General features: G+C 41.0%; 3 protein-coding genes across 3 annotated transcripts in view; 2 read left to right on the forward strand and 1 right to left on the reverse strand.

Annotated features, from left to right (window-relative positions):
* The window catches only part of LOC118421949 (zinc finger protein 208-like), a 516,296-nt gene that overhangs the window by 404,751 nt on the left and 97,801 nt on the right, over positions 1–13,744 (forward strand). The gene's annotated exons all lie outside the window — the stretch shown is intronic.
* LOC118421948 (guanine nucleotide-binding protein-like 1) lies at positions 468–9,231 on the forward strand. The gene is made up of 14 exons (XM_035829451.1): positions 468–658; positions 1,329–1,491; positions 1,958–2,048; positions 2,261–2,306; positions 2,488–2,639; positions 2,956–3,027; positions 3,715–3,925; positions 4,198–4,338; positions 4,814–4,984; positions 5,518–5,570; positions 5,849–5,974; positions 6,563–6,737; positions 7,677–7,817; positions 8,484–9,231. The coding sequence occupies exons 1-14, from the start codon at positions 586–588 to the stop codon at positions 8,705–8,707; spliced, it is 1,839 nt and encodes a 612-aa protein (XP_035685344.1). The 5' UTR covers positions 468–585; the 3' UTR covers positions 8,708–9,231.
* Positions 10,764–13,727, reverse strand: LOC118421052 (peptidyl-prolyl cis-trans isomerase-like 3). Its single transcript, XM_035828216.1, has 6 exons — positions 13,555–13,727; positions 13,271–13,345; positions 12,928–12,980; positions 12,516–12,624; positions 11,552–11,670; positions 10,764–11,065 (listed from the first exon to the last, which is right to left on the reverse strand). The coding sequence occupies exons 1-6, from the start codon at positions 13,555–13,557 to the stop codon at positions 10,939–10,941; spliced, it is 486 nt and encodes a 161-aa protein (XP_035684109.1). The 5' UTR covers positions 13,558–13,727; the 3' UTR covers positions 10,764–10,938.

The raw sequence follows: 13,744 nt of genomic DNA on the forward strand, positions 1-13,744 counted from the left end.
ACTTCATATAAGGTAAATTCATATTTAAGTATTTGAGACATTTGGTTTTGATGAGTAAAATCAAGTAATTTTTTAAAAATCTCTTGGTTTGTTTACATTTTGTCTCGAGTATTTAAGTTGATTAACTTGCAGTTACCAAAAGCTTACATATCTTGATTTTCTGTTTGCTTCTAAGATTATGCTGTATCACAAACCAAGGACGTTTGATTGAAGAACAAACAAATTTGCCAGCTGATACGCTGTCTGAGCTTGCTTGCCGGCCCTCCCTCCCCGACATATAAAGAAAATAATTTACTACGAATTTGAATCGCTTCGTCAGAAATATACTAGACAAAAATGACAAGTGTGATCTCAACTTCCACTTCTTTGTAGAAAACAATATGTAAACGACGTCAATAGCGCCAAATACGACAAAATATCACGAGAAACACCCACCCTGATTTGTAGCTGCCGCCATGACGGTTCATATCAGGTCAGAGGTTAGAGGTCAGGATAACATGGCTGCCCGATGGACATTTCCAGAACTCCGGAGAAAGTTGTTATTTTTCCCGCCGTAAGTTGAGGTTTGTGTGAGTTTTGGCAGCGATGCCGAGAAAGAAGCCATTTAGTGCTAAACAGAAGAAGAAACAGCTACGGGATAAGAGAGAGCGAAAGAAAGGTGCGCGTTTTAATGTGTGTTTGTGTGTTCGAACATGTTCAAGTTCAAGAAGGGGGAGGGGTGTGTCTTCTACTGCATCTGGCCAGAGATATTGACGTTCATTAAGTACATTCCATATTTTTTTGTGTTGTTTATATTTCAGTATTTTTTCTTGACTGTAATTTAGATTGCCATGTGATTATGAGTAATGAAAGTATGAAGTAATTTGTTATTCCTCTGCAATAACTCCTAATAATTATTGTTATTCTGTTGACTAGTTTTACTCATTATGGTGATCATGTACAGTCAAACCTATGTTAGCGGCCACCTTTGCATAGCGACCACCAACTGACCATTGCGGTCACTTTTTGTTGTTCCCTTGGATTTTTCCCATTGACCTTTATAAGCATTTAGAAATAGTCTATACTTAATAGCGGCCACCTGTCCAACGCAGCCACGGCCACACGATTTCTTGGTCCCTTTGATAGATACAGAAACACTGTATATTGCGGTCATACAGCGGCCATATGTCATCCTGCTCCAAGTTTAAAATCATAGTTTGCGAGGATTTGGAGTTCTCGACAGGGTGATTTTGGTGGTAGCGGAATAACACACATGCCTTGAACGTTAGAGCGTAAGCCTCCTGAAGACTGTTACGTTGAAAAAACATATTTGATTCCGTGTCCAACAGAGAGAACAGATGGGGTCAAAGTTCAGAACCTGACCTACAGTGATGATGAAGGTCAGGAGTCAGAGGTCACCAGTGTGCCCAGTAATGAGACGGTTGATGTGAGGAGAATAAATGAGCAGCCAGTCTTCCTGAAGCCTGGAGAAAAGGGATATGATCCGAACAGGTGGGAGTTTGTTAAACTTTATTATTTGTTGGTTGCTGTTAATAAGATGCAGAGTTATCTCAAGGACCTGTCCTTCCATCCTATGACAGAAATTTGCCTAGGGATGGAAATAAATTCACCGCATCTGTTCCATATGTTTGAACTTCATGACATAAAATTGGAGTGTTTTCATGTATGATGTAAGCTTAAAATGACGGAATTAACAACAGAAATTGATGATATGGGCTCCCAAGCAAAAAATACATGTTAGTGGGATGGGGAAAAATGTTGGAGACAGCCCTAATTAATGAGATGCATGTTTGATAATGTCCATAAGGTCTGGAAATTTAGTCTCACAAGGTGATGATATTCTAGATTGGTCAGTGTATTTAAAGATAGTCCTTATTTCAACTTTTATTTTTCTTGAAATGTGTTATTCATCATGTTGAAAAGAAAATAAAGCCTTTATTTAAACTTTGCCCCACAGATATCGGCTGCACTTCATGAAGGAGTCCCGGGCTGAAATCGAGAGGAGGAAGAAAATAGCTCGGGAAAAGGTCATCAGTCAGGTGTCAGAGGTTAGTGACCCACAGGTCATTTCAGAGTAAACGTTGCTGATATTTTATTTAAATTCATAGATAAAAGGAAACAGTGATAGTCTGTTTCAGAGCTCTTTTGGACTTGAAGTAAACTTTCAGGAGCCAGGGTTCTATTATATCGTTGCTAGTTATGTCATTTATATTATCAATTTTTTTTGATATGTCTATTCTTGTTTGTTTTGCACCTGTAGACAGACTTAGAAGTTGCAATAGAAGACATCTACCAGCCAGGTTCAGGTAAGCACTTCTGAGGTACTTCGCTATCATTGCAGAATTTTGAAAGATATAAATATTATAATGCATGAGAGTCTGGACCTTCTTTACTTCTGAACAAGTACCTGTCAAATAGACAAAGGTATATTATAAGAGATGAGATCAGAGTCCTTAGACCTTGTTTCTTCTTCCATGGCATGCCCAGTCCTAGACATGCCCAAGCGACCACCGTGGACCTTCAGAGAGTCCAAGGGTCATCTGGAACAGAAGGAGGAGACCTACTTCCTGACCTACCTGGAGAAAATCTACAGCACCTACACTGTGGATAGACTCAGCTACTTTGAACACAACTTAGAGGTCAGGAAAGTTCTTATTCATAGGAGTAAGTTTACTCTAACCATAAACTCTAAACTTTAACCCCTAATCCCTAGCCCTACCATATCTGCACTGTAGACACACTCAGCTACTTTGAAAACAATTTAGAGGTCAGGATAGCTTCTTAATCTGAACTGTTGGATTAACTGTTATTTTGAACACAATTTACAGGTCAGTTATCATTTTTTTTGGTAATCCAGTGATAAAAATCTTCTGAGTTCCATGCTCTTTAAAGTATGGAAATAGTTTTAAAAAGGCCTTTGCTGACTGCAGTCTTTATATTTGTTCCCTGCTACAGACATGGAGACAACTCTGGAGAGTTCTGGAGATTTCTGACATCATCCTACTGATCACAGACATCAGGCACCCGGTAAGTCTGTTACCATGGAAACTGTTGTTGTGTTACCATGCAAACCATTTTTGCTTAATGAATGTTTTCTATTTTAATGGGAACTTTTGTTGTTCTGTCACCATGAAACTGGTTGCTGAGCAAGTCTCTTACCGGTATCCCAGTGAATGATATAATAGATCAATCTAGCACCCAATGAACTCTTGTTGCTAAGCAACACTGTTGTTCTATTGCAGGTTCTCCACTTCTCCCCAGCTCTGTACGACTATGTTACCTCGGAGCTGGGAAAGTCTCTTGTCCTGGTGCTGAATAAGATCGACCTGGCACCCAGTACTAGCTGTTGCTAAGCAGAACTTTGGTTATTACAGAGCTGTTCTTGCTAAGCAACTGTTGTTCTGTTCCAGGTTCTCCACTTCTCCCCAGCTCTGTACGACTATGTCACCTCGGAGCTGGGAAAGTCTCTCGTTCTGGTGCTGAATAAGATCGACCTGGTACCCCTGTACTGTTACCATAGAACTGTTGTTGCTAAGCAACACTGTTGTTCTGTTTTCAGGTTCTCCACTTCTCCCCAGCTCTGTACGACTATGTCACCTCGGAGTTAGGCAAGTCTCTTGTCCTGGTGCTGAATAAGATCAACCTGGCGCCCTGTACTGTTGTTCTGTTACCATAGAATTGTTGTTACTAAGCAACACTGTTGTTCTGTTTCAGGTTCTCCACTTCTCCCCAGCTCTGTACGACTATGTTACCACGGAGCTGGGAAAGTCTCTCGTCCTGGTGCTGAATAAGATCGACCTGGCGCCCCCTGCGTTGGTCGTGGCCTGGCGCAGCTACTTCAAGTCCAAGTTCCCGCAGGTGGAGGTCGTCTGTTTCACCTCCTTCCCCAAGGAGCACTCTGAGGATGAGAAGGACCCAGGAGCGGGTCTGAAACATTTCATGACTCTTAAGAAATCTTAATAAGCAATTTGTATGGCAAAGGATTTCACTAATACTTACTGCCATTGCTCCTTTGTTGGACAATGGCCAGAAGCTCATATCAAAGTAGGTGTATGTTTATATATTTTTGTCAATGTTGCTTTGAGTGGTGCCCAAGGTTGTTGTACAAAAATTGTGGGAAATTAATTGAAAACTTTGCCATCTTTTGTTGATATGTCATGTTCTGGTGTCATCCTTGAAACAAGCTGTGTCTTTAAGTCTTCCACAGTCCTCCTTCATATCCTTTCATCTCCCGTTCCTCAGTACTACAGAAGAAGCGTCGACGCCCAGGTCGTGACACGAAGGCTGTCGGGCCCAGAGAGCTGCTGGAGGCTTGTGAGAAAATCTGTAATGGGAGAGGTCAGTTTACTGGTTTGTTAGTAAGAACAGACTGGTATGTCAAAGTATATACTCATTATATAATATGTTATACATTGTAGCCAAAGAATCTGTAGAAAAGCAAACCAGAGATTTTAACATTAATTTGGTCTGCAATGCAGGTCTATTATTGCCAAATTTAGATGTTTACACTTTGCACATCTAAATTTAGGGTCATGTCGCGTAACTGCAGAGCATTTCGCCCAGAACCCAATGACTCTGGGTTCAAATTCTGTCATGTGCCATGATTGGAAATTAGGCACTGAACACAACTTTACCCAATATTCCACCCAGGGGTAAGAATGGTACCTGACTTCGGTTGGCTGGGAGGAGAGGGTTGCGCTACTGTGTCCTAGACACAGGTTTATAACAACCTACTGTCCCCATGGGCAAAAAGGCTATAGGACTACCTTGACCTTTATCTAGTAGACCTTTTTTTTACTTTGTACATCCACAGTTGATCTGCAGAGCTGGGCAGAGAAGATCACAGCTACAGAAGCTGGTGGGGAGACAGATGATGACAAGGACATGGACACCAGTGTGCCAAATCCACCCGAGGAGACTGAGCAGGACAGCAGCTCCCCCTACCTGCAGTTCCGGGATGGGGTACTGACTATAGGATGTGTGGGTGAGCTCATGTCATTGCTGTTGTGATGTTGCCTGTCTGTGGATACAGAATTGCATTTTACTTTATCTTGTGTTCTTTGCTCTGTGCAATGGCCTAGGGAAAGAGTCTTCCATTCCAAAGGTTTGGGGTTCAAACCTTGGCCAATTTGTAACAGTGGGGTTCAATTGCCACCAACAGACCAGTCTAAGGGGTCTGCACCTTTTAGCTGTCATAACAATAATTAGAATTGTGCATACTGCTTTCTCTGCTTGGCAGTCAGCTCTCATGAGAAAGAGTACACGTGCAAGTATGTGATATTTGAACACACCGATACCTGTGTGGCACAAGGCCTGTACAAAAGCTGCTCTATATTATGCACCAAAAGATGTGGGGATGACTTAGACTAATGTTTTCTTTGCATGTTTTTTCTTTAAAAAAAATCAGTGATAAGAAGATGACTGTATGCATAACTTTCTACTGCTAACTCATTGTTTTGTTTCTTTTTATTTGAACAAAATTAATGTTTAACATGCCCCCCTCCCCCTCCTTTCCAGGACACCCGAATGTGGGCAAGTCCTCATTGATGAATGGACTGGTGGGGTCAAAGGTGAGGAATTTTAACATTCAGCTTTATACAGCTGCAACACGTCCTTACATTCTGTGATTGGTTGCTCTATAACTGTACATACATCAACTTCCTATGTTATAAAGGCACTCTTTTGGTACAACAACTGAGTGACTGTGTTCAAGCAATGTCACATACATGTATCATTGCCATGTCATAGTAGTGCCTTTCTTTAAATATCCTGTCATCAATGCAAGTCTGGGTATCATTTGTACCATCAATATTGTGTGGCCTGCCATAACATCTGTCCCCCTGTCCAGGTTGTGAGTACCTCCCGCACCCCCGGCCACACCAAGCACTTCCAGACCATCTTCCTCACCCCGACTGTAAAGCTGTGTGACTCACCTGGACTCATCTTCCCTTCACTCACTGACAAGCAGCTACAGGTCAGGGGTTACAGGTCATAGGTTATAGATTTACAGGTCAGGCTGTGTGACTCACCTGGACTCATCTTCCCTTCACTCACAGACAAGCAGCTACAGGTCAGGGGTTACATGTCATGGGTTATTACAGGTTACAGGTCATAGGTTATAGTGGTCAGGTTATGTGACTCACCTGGACTTATCTTCCTTTCACTCACAGACAAACAGCTACAGGTCAGGGGTTAGATGTCATAGGTTATTACAGGTTAGTAAGGTTCGGGGCATGTACGGCTGTGTGACTCACCTGGACTCATCTTCCCTTCACTCACAGGTCAGGGGTTATGGGTCATAACCATTTGCATGTCAGAATTATATGTTCAGGTCATATAACAGGTCAGAGATTAAAGGCCAAGATTTGAACACTCAGCTGTTTGTCTTGTTGGGGATTATATTCCCTTCACTCACACACAAGCATTTACAGGTCATGAGGATATAATTATAAAGTCAAGGGTTATAGTTCATGGTTCATCTAAAATGTGACTGCTAAATGGTAATCTAACAATGGACAATTCCTTAAGGTTTACTGACCTAAGGTCTCCCCCCTATGTTCAGGTGTTGTCTGGCACCTACCCACTGCCCCAGCTGCAGGAGCCGTACACGTCGGTGGGATACCTGGCGGCCAGGGTGCCCGTGGTACGCCTGCTGAACCTGCGTCACCCTGACAACGACCCCACCCAGCCACAGGGGGCCAGACAGGAGCAGTGGTGTGCCTGGGACATCTGTGATGGTGGGGAGTTATAATGAAATCTTAATTGACACAACAAAAGTACAGCGACTTTCGTAAGGTCCATAACAACTAACAGGCTTATATGGATATCTATAGGTATGAATAGATCAACATGTTGGGTCTAGCATGTCATTTTATATACAATTTAATGTTTGTTTTAACCTTAATTTGTTCATGAGAAGCTCAAATCGGCCACTTTTCATTGAGGTCATCAGGGAGGTAAGGGTCAGATAGAATATAACAGAGATACAGATTACATCAAGTCTAAATAAAACTGTCAACATATATCACTACATGTACATGGTACAAACATTGGTAGAGCAAATGCTCATGATCAGTGCTCATAGTCCATGTCTGTATGTTTAGGTCATTTCTTTTACTTCAAGACTCTCTTAAAGCAGAGAAGTAAAAAGAAATGACCAAAACAAACTCACCCAGCTGCAGGGCGCCAGGCAGGAGCAGTGGTGTGCCTAGGACATCTGTGATGGTGGGGAGTTATACACAACTGTAGTGTCTTCTACCAGAATCATGTTTTAAGCATGACAGATAATATCATCCTAGTCTTTAGAAATGCTGCCTTTGGACCAGGAGATTGTGAGTTCCAATCCTGGTTTGAGTACCGATACCACTCTCTTAACTTGCTTTGCTTGCTACTGTAAGGGGTTGCAGGTATTAGGATAGGACAATATGCTGTGGTCCACTACACTTTGTGCTTGATGAAGAGAGCTAGCCTGTCTGTCATTCACCTACTCAATGAAACTTTTGCATATACAAAATGTATTGTATATACTGTACATCCATCCGTCTTCCATGTAACAAGCAACAGGAAATATTTCTGCAACTGAATGGAGACATTTTTCTTTCCTTTTTTTTCACTTTCAAGAAGATTGATCTAATTTTGATTACATTTTTCTTGGATTGTTTTCCCTTTTCTTGCAGCCTGGGCAGAGAAGCGAGGGTTCCATACAGCGAAGACGGCGCGTACAGACGTGTACCGGGCAGCGAACAGCATCCTGCGCATGGCTCTGGAGGGCCGCATCTGTATGTGCATGAGACCTCCTGGGTACACCAGAAACCAAAGTAAGGCTCATATTGGTACTCTCTTAAGGGTATTAAGAGAAAAATACAGTATGCTGACAGCAGTCTACCCCTGTGTCAGGGATCCCAGCAGTAGTATAATGCTACTACAAGCCTCTAAGTGGCAAGTGTGCAGATTTTTGCACATTGGCGCACCAAATTTGTGTGTTTTTTGGCCCAATTTTGACAGATTGGCCCAAAGACTCAGTGGGCTTCACTGAGCACTATCAAGGAAAGTGGTGTATAATGCCTCTCCTTAGGGCGCAACATCGAGGCGAGTATCGAACCTCATTTCAAAGCTCAAACTGTTGTGGCAATGGTATTAGAAATTACAAAATGTCTTTCTTTCCCTCTGATATTGTACTGATTGTTGATGGTAGCAAGTCATTATAAAATGTTAAACGGTATTTATGAAACATATATGTAATTGGCAAAGTATGGCAATATCAAGCAATATTAAAAAGACAAGCTTGACTGTGTGCTGCATTATGTTTGTTCTTGTGTGTATTTACATTGTACAATATAAATGTACAGTGAACTGCAGTAACTGTGAGTCTTTTTTAATATCGATACGTATACATTACTTTACCGCTAGTCACATACTTCATCATAAACCAACATAACTTAGATATGAGCAATCTAATGATTGACTGACATGTTGTGCTGCAGGAGACTGGGAGGCCCACCCTGAGACGAGCGAGATCTCCGCACTGCAGGACAGGTGCAGGGGAGGAGTGGTGGAGGAGGGATCCAGCTCCGACTTCTCCAGCTCTGAGGAGGAGGATGGAGAGAAGGAACCAACCAGGAGCAGGAGGGAGGAAGAGCAGGAGGAGGAGAGGGAGGAGACGGTTGCTACGAGCAACCCATTTGATCTGCTAGCTGATGATGACTGAGACACCTGTGCCTGTTCTAAACTAGGTGATCCGTCAGAAAATGGAGAAAGAGGAGCAGGAAGAGGCTGTGCCACAAGCAACCAATTTGATCTGCTGGTTGATGATGAACAGTACATGTGTGCCTGGATAAGGATACATAGAAATGTGCAATAGGGAGGGAGAGTTTTTGATATTACAGAAGACAGTGAAATCTATAAGTCAAACCAACCACCTTCAGTCATAAAGCTGTTAAAACAGGCTTATTCAATTTACACATTAGATAGAACACTTTTGTCAAGAGGTAAACAAGCTGGTGCTATACACCAAAGGGCGTTTATACTGGCGATAAAGGTACAGAAACAAGTTGAACCATTCCTGTAACAGACTAAGTTATAACGGTTTTTCTTCAATCCCTTGAGTTGTTATTGAGAGTGACCATGTTTGACTGTACAAAAGAAAGCAGTAAGATTACAGGAGAAAAGCTTTCAAATACTGCAGTACTTGACCCATCTACATGAATTCTTTATTTGGACTCAGTCGATATGTCTTTTCACGGACTCTTTGAACATGGAGTCATCCCTAATATATTATATACCCTCCTGAGGACTGTGTGCAGTATCCATGTTAAGGTTAAAGAACTTGATTCACCATTATAAAGTGATGTTAAAAAACAAAAAGACCGGAAGTGATGCTGATATAAAGAAATAGAAGTATAGAGAAGCTGTAACAGTGAAAATAAAGCAATAGCATTATGCAGTGTGCCTACAAAGATTGGCATTTTACCAGTTACACAAGACAGATACAGAAGCTGGTATGTTATGCAGAAAAATAGACTTTTAACTAATACAGATATAGAAGCTTGCATGATACATGGAAGAGCAGTTATATCGGCTATATAGGGCAGATATGCCAGTTATATAGACACTGAGACAGATAGTATCCATTGCCAGGATGGGGTTGTAGGGTTGGGAGTAACACTTCAGGAGGATAGTAAGATGAAACACACCCATTCCACTAGTCAGCTAGAGCAGTCAGCGACGGCTGAGCAATGGCTATTTGGCCTTGGCGACAGGTCGCTTAAATTTTTAAAAAGCAGTTACTCTAGCAACTCGATATGATTTTGGAAATCCCATCCAGTTGCTGGAGTAACTGCTTTTTGTTGTATCTCATTACCTGGATGTCTAATTTCATTGATGTTTGTTGTCTTTAAGTCATACTATTGCATCATTGACCCTACTTCATACTCCAATCATAAAAAGCAAGAGTCACACAAATACAATTTTGGTTCTTTCATAATCACCGCCTAGTGGAATGGGGGCCTAGATAATAAGGAACATGTACATTCAAGTATAGTAAGAAAGATACCTGCCATATGTAACTATGATATAAACAAGTATATGAAAAAGTGTAACAAGCCTGTATACAAGCATGTGTGAATTACAAAGATTTATTCTAAAAGACATGGTACAGTAAGAAACTATTTTTAGAAATCGGCAAAGCAAGATTGCTGCTAAGGTCTCTCTACAGTCATTCCTATTTTGGTGCTTTTGACAAAAATCTATTTTAAGTTAACTTCCAACCATGATTATCGATTGATATTTACTTTTTAAAAGCAAAGATTTTGTGTACATTATGTTGAATTTGAAGAAGAAAAAGTCTAGATATGAGTTAAACTCAGCCTGAAAGTACCAAAAGAGTACAATGTATATGCATAAGATAGTAAATATGCTAAGAGCACAGTCTCAATCTTAGTCATGTACCATCACCAGTACATTTGGCATGGAATAAAGTTTACTTTACATGTAGGCTATTGTTGTCTCTTTGTCTCTACTGTTGTTCTTCTAACTGGTTTCAATCTCCCATCTCTTTAACACACATCATATCCTGAACTAGTACATAAAAATACATTAAATTTTGTACATCTAATGACATACAACACCTACATTATATACAATACATGTCCATGGAATAGTGTTGAAAATTACAGTTGTGTCTAAAGTCTAAATGAATAGCCTGATGAAAAGTATGATCTTCTAGAGACTTTGCAAGTTGTTAAGGACTCCTGTATTAATAGTCCTTTTTTTTGCAAATCCTTGTACAGGATAAGAATGAATGCCTCATTTGTAAGCATTTTCAGTTGGTGACAGCCTGGCCTTATCAGAATTCACAGTTTCTGACCATACATATCTAAAAAAAGAGGGTGCCGTCTGAAGTTGAACTTGAAGCTTGTAGGTATAAACTGGACCGTTCCACTAGTCAGCAAAGGGGTTGGCATGGATGGTGATGTCGGATACTCTGACGTCAGACAGTGGTCTGTACGTTCTCTCCTCCACCGGCAGTTTCTCCAACTCATCCAGGGTGTCCAGGCCGTCAATTACTCTGGGGAAAGGAAGCAGGGATATCTTAGACTACATCACATTAAGACAGTTGAATATAGGCTGGGTGCTGCAAGACAAAAAACAAGGAAAAATCAGCTCAATACACATATTCCTTTTCAGTATACTTACTAGTATTTGCCCTCAGATAAACTATAAGGTACCATCACTTTAGTTACCATTGAGTCTCACTGATGGCTTGGTAATATTTTTAGCAAATAGTATTCAGATGGATCTATTCAGATTAATATACTATGAAACTTGAAAGTAAATCTGTGAGATAAAGATCACATTGACACTGGACACACTTTGCCATAAACAAGGCATTATTTTTCTTCTAGGTAACCAAAAGAAGAAGACATTCTAAGTTTGACAGTTCAACATATGAAATAGATAGATTACTAGTATTGTGCACCAAACTAAGATGCAACATGCTTGGGAGGATCGCCACTTATTGCTAAGTTCATCTTGAAATGTAATAATTTCATACTTTCCGAAGATGGTGTATTTCATGTCGAGATGTGGCTGTTTGGCGTACGTAATGAAGAACTGAGAAGCGTTGGTGTTGGGCCCGCTGTTCGCCATGGAAACCACCCCACGGACGTTGTGCTGGTGGGAGAAAAACAAACAAAATCAGATTCAGCCTGACCAGAACTGGAACTGATGCAAACTACATGTATGTTGTTTTCACACTTAGCAAATATGATGGACACTAAGATCAATATTTTGTATTGTCTCCATCAAGATCAATACCGTAAATGCAGAAACTTTCGCGGTCGATTAATGTCTGCGGTTTTCGCGGTGGCCGCTTCACCGAGAATTAATAACCACCGCAAACATTTTTCTATGGCAGTAATGGATGGTGCTACCGCGAACTTAAAACCACCGCAAAAAGTCCTCTTTCCTGCTACTGCGAAATCAAATCCCCGCGAACTTAAATGCATTTACAGTATTTTGTATTGTCAGATGTCTGTTTATATTTGCTTTGGCAGAAGAAAAGATATAACAACACATACAGGTACACGTGTAAGGAATGGTTCCAATGGGAGGAAACTCCTATCTAACTAAGATACTAGATCTACTAGTACTCTACTTAAGATAATTATTCTCTTTCAAATCACACAATATTTGAAACATCAGTAATATGTGGCAATGTACTAGTAGCACTTTCAACAGGGACATGGTACAACTGGACTGGAGGTTCCAAATGAGCTATCATATGTCTGTGACGTTCCAGATGTTTGTTTCTTGTTCTGTTTTGAACATATGTAGGGGCATCTTTTCTGGATAGTTTTAAAGAACACTTGCAGATAGATGTGCAAAAGTTAGGTGTGACAGATCGTTCAGTGTAATATAACCAGCTGCTGCTGCACTGCGTGCCTGCGAAGCTGGTGTGTTACGCCGAAGGGCGGTTATACCGGCTATACAGATACAGATATGTTCTGTTTCATTACCTTTAACGTGTCGTTGATCTCATCTTCAAACTTGCCTCCGTAGATGCTGCTTCCCCCCTTCCCTGTCCCGGTGGGGTCTCCTGTCTGGACCATGAACCCTTTGATGTTTCTGGGAAGAGAAATTTCACGAACATCATATCATCAAACTCAAAGATTAACTTTGTAATGCCACAGTGGCTATACCAGCTATAAAGATACAGATACAGAAGCTGGTGTGTTACACCAAAGGGTGGCTACCAGCTATGTTACAGATACAGAAGCTGTTCACACTGAAGGGTAGTTGGCTACACAGTCTACAGATGCAGAAGCTGGTGTGTTGCATTAAAGGGTGGTCATACTGGCTGTACTGTGTACAGATATTCAGCACTGGGTAAAAGTGAATGTGTCCTTTAGCGTGATCTGTCCAACTCACCTGTGAAAGACGACACCTTTGTAGTAGTCACTTGCAGCAAGAGCCAAGAAATTCTGGAGAAAAATGGGAGGGAAAGTGTGCAAGCATGTTAAACATATTCCTTTCTTTATCCTGAAGTTTCTTCCTTTGAAACATGTCTTATTGCTCAGTTATGATGCATAGATTATTTTACTTTTGTCATACCAAGGAGGTTTTAAAAATTGTTGTCGCTGTTAAAAATTACATTACAGTGTATATCAAAATGTACATGTAACGCTACCTTGATTTCACCAAGGAGCTTTTGAAAGCTCTTTGATTTCACTCACATAAAAATGTTTCAGAAAAACAAAAGAAGACAGTTTACCTCACATGATTTCGGGCTCTGCTCGCAAAACAGTTCTATCTTAATGTCGCCCACATCTGTGTGTAATGTGACAGCCTGGAAGAGAAGATAACAAGGGTGGAGATTCTCCTAAAATCTGATGTACAAAAGAGTTCACACATAGCAGACGTTCAGTGCCCCCCTCCTCTTGGTCATTCGAACCCAAACATTCAGATTTCTTGACCCTACCAAAATTCTCTTCACATTTTCATATCTGTATCAAATAAGTACAATATTGCTTTATCCTTGAAATGTATAAAACTCACCATTGAGTCCCAAAACCGCAGAAAATGTCCTCAAAACGCCGCTTGTGTCAAATCTTCCCGCGACTTCCGCACTTTCTACAAGTCTCGCCTGAAGTCTCGCCAACAACTCTCGTTCCAGGTCAGCCACGAGACTTTAGAAAATAGCGATTTTAGCGATATTTTGACAGGTTTAGAACATGTAGAGGGATGT

The sequence above is a fragment of the Branchiostoma floridae genome, chromosome 8, assembly GCF_000003815.2.
Source record: "Branchiostoma floridae strain S238N-H82 chromosome 8, Bfl_VNyyK, whole genome shotgun sequence".
NCBI classification, from domain to species: domain Eukaryota; kingdom Metazoa; phylum Chordata; class Leptocardii; order Amphioxiformes; family Branchiostomatidae; genus Branchiostoma; species Branchiostoma floridae.

Coding starts and splice junctions, on each gene's coding strand:
- LOC118421948 (XM_035829451.1), top strand. CDS start 586: ATGCCGAGAAAGAAGCCATTTAGTGCTAAACAGAAGAAGAAACAGCTA. Junction 4,339..4,813: donor GAAAATCTGTAATGGGAGAG/GTCAGTTTACTG, acceptor GTACATCCACAG/TTGATCTGCAGAGCTGGGCA. Junction 6,738..7,676: donor TGCCTGGGACATCTGTGATG/GTGGGGAGTTAT, acceptor CTTTTCTTGCAG/CCTGGGCAGAGAAGCGAGGG.
- LOC118421052 (XM_035828216.1), bottom strand. Junction 12,981..13,270: donor AGAGCCCGAAATCATGTGAG/GTAAACTGTCTT, acceptor ATTTTTCTCCAG/AATTTCTTGGCTCTTGCTGC. Junction 11,066..11,551: donor AAATACACCATCTTCGGAAA/GTATGAAATTAT, acceptor TCCTTTCCCCAG/AGTAATTGACGGCCTGGACA.